This window comes from Grammomys surdaster, unplaced genomic scaffold (genome assembly GCF_004785775.1).
Source record: "Grammomys surdaster isolate TR1022 unplaced genomic scaffold, NIH_TR_1.0 804, whole genome shotgun sequence".
NCBI classification, from domain to species: Eukaryota; Metazoa; Chordata; class Mammalia; order Rodentia; family Muridae; genus Grammomys; species Grammomys surdaster.
Window position 1 is genome coordinate 377,835 of NW_021605223.1, and position 5,465 is coordinate 383,299.

General features: G+C 52.6%; 1 protein-coding gene across 2 annotated transcripts in view; it reads left to right on the forward strand.

The window, feature by feature from the left end:
* The first annotated feature begins 2,306 nt into the window (after nucleotides 1-2,306).
* The window catches only part of Lypd3 (LY6/PLAUR domain containing 3), a 4,674-nt gene continuing 1,515 nt past the window's right edge, over nucleotides 2,307-5,465 (forward strand). The window contains exons 1-4 of one of the 2 annotated variants that reach the window (XM_028782577.1): nucleotides 2,307-2,472; nucleotides 2,906-3,037; nucleotides 4,171-4,341; nucleotides 4,674-4,835. In XM_028782577.1, the coding sequence (XP_028638410.1) occupies nucleotides 2,388-2,472; nucleotides 2,906-3,037; nucleotides 4,171-4,341; nucleotides 4,674-4,835 (550 nt within the window). In that variant the 5' untranslated portion in view covers nucleotides 2,307-2,387. Of the gene's footprint in view, nucleotides 2,479-2,905; nucleotides 3,038-4,170; nucleotides 4,342-4,673; nucleotides 4,836-5,465 lie in introns of both variants that reach the window. The other variant, XM_028782578.1, reaches the window with a different exon arrangement.

Consider the following 5,465-nt stretch of genomic DNA (forward strand, 5'->3'; position numbering starts at 1 on the left):
CCTGTGAACAGGAATAGTCGCATGGATGGCCTTGCTTTTGGAGAGATCATTCGTGGTCACAGGCGACTCTGGCCCAGGTCAGGGTGCTGTGAGATTATTTATGCCCACTACAAACCGCACGGCTCCTACATTAACAGGGACAACTTCTGACAGTTACTGGTTGGTTCCTTTCTCCTCCTCTTCGGGCCCCCCCAACCCCCATCCTCCAGTCCCCAGATAGGATCTCTGATCCCCCAGGCCCCAGATAGGCTGGCTTCGAATTTCCTATGGGACTGAGGATAAACTTTACATCCTCCTGCCTCCATCTCTGTCGTACTTATTCCCCCCCCCCCCCAAGCTCTGGGAATAGAAACTGGGCTTCGTCCACACCAGGCAAGCCACCAAACTTTCCTTTCTCATTTGGAAAACTGCCCAGTGACTCCTGTGTCCTTTGTCAAGTCTTTGAAGAGTTTGAAATAGGGTCTCACTATGTAGCCCAGGCTGTCTTCCAACTCAATGCAATCCTACTGTCTGAGTTTCCTGAGTCTGGGATTTTAAGCGTGAGCCATTACACCCAGCCTCCCCCCCCACCAAACCCTCGCCCTGTTCTTGTTCTTGATTTCTCTGCAGGCTCATTGTACAGGGTCTGTGATTCTGTCTCATTACATTTATGGCTATGTTGTGATTCAGATATGTAGAAGGTAGAAGATACTTTTTAGGAATCAATTTTGCTTCTCTTTTTCTACCATGTGGGAGCTAGGGATCCAACTCAGGTCCTTAGGTTTGGAACAAGTGTTTTTACATGCCGAACCATCTCACCCCACTTCCTCTCTCTAGATACAGTCTCTCTCCACAGCCCAGACTCAGGTCAAATTTCTGTCCTGTCTCGGCCTCCGACGTGCTAAAGCTATAGCATTGTGCCGTCAGGCCCAGGCTCAGCTTCCTCACGTTTTTCTTGAAGTTCTGAAGTACACAGCTCAGCGATTATGTACATGACAGGCACACACGAGGCCACCCTCCTAGATGGAGGTGGAAGAGGTATTCTCTGGGACAAGGCTCTCTCAGAGGGACCTCTGCTCATCTTCTAAGCACTGCATTTCTGTGGGCTAGTTTGATCTGCTTCAGAACTACATATGAACAAAGTCACACTGTATATACCACCCACTGAAACTTTCCATTGCTGAGCAATAGTGCATGGATTGAAGGGACCTCTCGTGGTTTTCCCATTTTATTTATTTATTTATTTATTTATTTATTTATTTTAGTGAGATGATATTGGGGATGGAACCTGGGGCTTCATTCATGCCAGGTGAGTGCTCTACCACTAAACCTCAAGTAGTATCTGATCTCTCATCTCAGTGGTAGAGCCCCTGAGCCACGCCCCCAGCCCCTCACTGGGGGATTCTAGGCAGGGGCTCTACCACTGAGCCACGCCCCCAGCCCCTCACTGGGGGAGTCTAGGCAGGGGCTCCACTGCTGACCCCTGGGACACTATCCTAGCTCTCCAATCACTTTTTTTTTTTAAATTTAAAGGACTTACTGCAGTGGCCAGCACACATGATAGGTGTTCAAGACTTGTTTTCAATTTTTATTCGTTCTTTGAGACTTTCAGCCATGTATGCAATGTATTTTGATTCTGTATACCTTTTTCATCACCTCTCAATAGATATCTGATGTTATTTTTCAGCTTAACCGGACTGAAAAGTCCTACTCACTTCTCAATTCCAACTCTGCTTGTAGCACTTTACGAGTATTCCTCCAGAGCCTTAGTCTCTTGTAAGTTATAACTGAGTTGTTTGTTTTGGTTTGGTTTGGTTTTTGAGATAAGATCTCTTTCTGCAGTTCAGTGAGGCCTGGAATCACCGTGCCTCAAACTCATGGCAATCCTCCTGCCTCAGCTCCGTCAATGCTGTGATTACAGGCATGAGTCACCACGCCTGATTTGTAAATAACAGTTTTCCCAATTATTTAATTAATATCTGTATCTGCATCAGACTGGGAGCTCTTCGAAGACAGTGATTCTGCCTCAGGGTCTCTAATCCCCAGGCAAAAGCAGATAGGCATACCACATAAACTCAGGACCCTAGCAGACCCTGAATGCCCCTATCTCTCTTTGAGCCCTGGTACTCCCTCTGCTTCTGAAACCCACACATATTTTCATCCAGGGGATTGGAGGGAACCTCTACTCCGTCCCTTTCCCTCCTTGGCAAGGGCACAGGGCAGGGGCTGCTCTCCCTGTGGGTGACGCACCTAGAGGCGGGCCCGCCCCACAGCGGACGCTGAGTTGGCCTGGTTGGGCAAGGCCAGGGTTGCCCCGGGGTAAGTTACTCATCTGAGGCTCAGGTAAGAGGGCCCGGGTTGGAAGGTGGCACACCCAGGGGGGAACGCGGAGAGAGCAGGACACAGCAATGGATACGGCCAGGAGAGCAGACACACAGCCAATGATGTGGACCGCCAGATGGCTGCTGCTGCTACCGCTACTGCTGTGTGAAGGTGGGTGTGCTACCACGAAGGCAGAGTCGGGGCCCCTAAGGAAGATAATCCCCTAGCTTTTCCCAGAAAGTCCTTTAAGAAAAGTTGAACACAGCCAAAGGCAGTGACAGAGCCTTGGGTAGAGGGGCTGGAAGGAAGTTCTACACAGAGTAGGAGACTGAGAGAGGCACCCCTCCCCCACCCTAAGATAGGGGCGTCCGCGGCTGGGATCCTCTTCCTCGGGCATAGGCAGCTAGGAGAGGAGAAATCTCCCAACGTAGGCACAGGGTGTAGAAGGAAAAGGGTCACTGTGCCCTGTATCCCGAAACTTGTGGGAGGGCTTCTATTGCTGTTCTGGATGCACCCCGCACAGAGGCCACTGGGAAAGACGTTGTTCTCGTCGGGAGAAGGCTTTAACAAAGAACACTGGGTTCTACCTGGCCCTCACCCGCAGGAGCGCAAGCCCTGGAGTGCTACAGCTGCGTGCAGAAGGCGGATGATGGGTGCTCTTCACACAAGATGAAGACAGTCAAATGTGGTCCCGGAGTGGACGTCTGTACGGAGGCCGTGGGGGCGGTGGAGACCAGTAAGTGTCACCGGGTGGTCCCTGACTACCCCTTCTCGACTCCTCCAGTGTGGCCCCGCCTCCCTAGAGACCTTTCGGATTCTGGCCACGCCTTTCCCTCTCAGCCCCCACTCAGACCCTGCAGCACAGACTCGCCCTTCTTTCTTTGGGCTTAAGGCGGGTAGACAGACAGAAGGCAGGGAGTCGGGGGCGGGGTGGGATGGAAAGGTGGGAGGTTGGCGTGCTCTGATAGCTGCAACCTGTACAGGACAAACATCTTTACCACTTTCCCTCACTCCCTGCAGGAATGCTTACCCACCAACACAGATTATTATTTAGTGGGGACGAGGTCACCGAGAGCCTTTTGAAAGGAATCACCGGGGTTCCTAGTCAGACTCCACCCTTAAAGCCTCTAAGTTTCCAGACCCCTTACTCAGGAATCCCACCTTCCCCCAAGTCAGATTCAGGGCCTCCTCTCTATGCATCCGTGTGAAGCTGTGGTCTGAACTCACGCCCAGCACACACATGCCGGATAACACTCCACACCAAGGTGGATCCTCAGCCCCCTTTAACTTTGCACTGTGAGACAAGGTCTTGCTGAATTGCTGTTTGGCCCTCGAACTCACTATGAAGTTTAGGCAGGCCCTAGTGGTTGGGAGTCTCCTTTTTCGATCTCCTGAGTCACCTGGTGGCTTTTACCACCAGGTCCGCCTTTGCTTGGTGGCAGGATCTCCTTATGCAGTACAAGCTAGGCTGGAACTCCAGACCCCACTGCCTCAGTTTCCCCGGTAGCTGGGATTGCAGGCTTGTACTACCATGTTTTTCCCCCAGCCTTTTTCTTTAAACCGTTTTTCTTCCGGTCTTATCTGGATCCTTCTGAAGTTACTTTCTGAGGCTCCTCCCCCTTTTGACGTAGTCACTGAGGCTTCACTCTGAGCCTGGCTGTTGCCTTTGTCCATCAGCCCGTTCTTTTTGGACTGTATTCTTTGAAGCTCTTCTCTTTGACCACACCACCCTCCCTCCACCCGTAGCTCTCTACCCACGGATCTGCTCTCTTTGAGGTCTTCGCCCGGTGACCCAGGACTGACCATCCAGGAGTATTGCTCATTCAAAGCTCCGCCCACTGTTCTGACTCTACCCCCTTTCCTCCTCAGTCCACGGGCAATTCTCTGTGGCAGTGCGGGGCTGCGGTTCCGGAATCCCCGGCAAGAACGATCGCGGACTGGACCTTCACGGGCTCCTGGCCTTCTTTCAGCTACAGCAGTGCACCGAGGACCGATGCAACGCCAAACTCAACCTCACTTTGCGAGGCCTCAACCCTGCAGGTTGGTCGCGGGCGGAGTCACGCAAGGGCTGGGAGCTAAGGCTACTGCAAGCTGAGGCAGGGCTGCGGGGGTGGCGGGGTTGAAGACTTGCAAACATCAATGATATATGCTCCTCAGGTCCATACTGGGGGTGGGGTCAGGAGATAGGGGGCGGAGTCACAAGTACAGCAGGCCCGCCTGGGGTGCCGGCTTGTTGAGCTGTAGCTGTCTAGATCTCTCTGCAGGACAGGCTGGCCTTGAACTTGCGATCTTTCTGCCCTAGCTTCCTGAGTAGACCATCGCACCCTCTTGACCCTTCCTTTTCTGTTTCTGCTCCCCTACACCCCCTGCAGGCAATGAGAGTGCATATGAGCCCAACGGTGCAGAGTGCTACAGTTGTGTGGGGCTGAGCCGCGAGAAGTGCCAGGGCACTATGCCCCCTGTCGTAAACTGCTATAACGCCAGCGGCCGCGTCTACAAAGGCTGCTTCGATGGTAACGTCACCTTGACGGCAGGTGAGCCAGGCCACTGAAGGAGCTTGAGACCTGTAGGAGTCGTGATAGCTGTCCTAGGGGTAGCACTTCACCTAAAGGGTCACCTCTTCTGCCCCCCAACACTGGGGACTACTTTTAACTTGCCTTGTCATATAGCCTCATGGGAAATGTGGGCTATAGACTACCCGTATATATATACTATAGCCTACTTATAGACTCTTGCGATGGAGAGAGAGAGAGAGAGAGAGAGAGAGAGAGAGAGAGAGAGGGAGGGAGAGAGGAGGGAGAGAACATGCCTATAGAAGACTGCAGGATACAGAATGGAAGACCATGAACTAAGACTTTGGTTTAAACTTATAAGCTTTTTGCCTGTGTGACATGAGAAATCCGGTTTGAGCCCTGAAAAATTAGGTGTCCCACTTGCTCCATAATATTTCAGGATGTAGTTCAGAGCTGGAGACATAGGTTCGGTGGTAGAGCCCCTGCCTAGAATCCTCCAGTGAGGGGCTGGGGGCGTGGCTCAGTGGTAGAGCCCCGCCTAGAATCCCCCAGTGAGGGGCTGGGGCGTGGCTCAGTGGTAGAGCCCCTGCCCAGAATCTCCCAGTGAGGTGCTGGGGGCGTGGCTCAGTGGTAGAGCCCCTGCCCAGAATC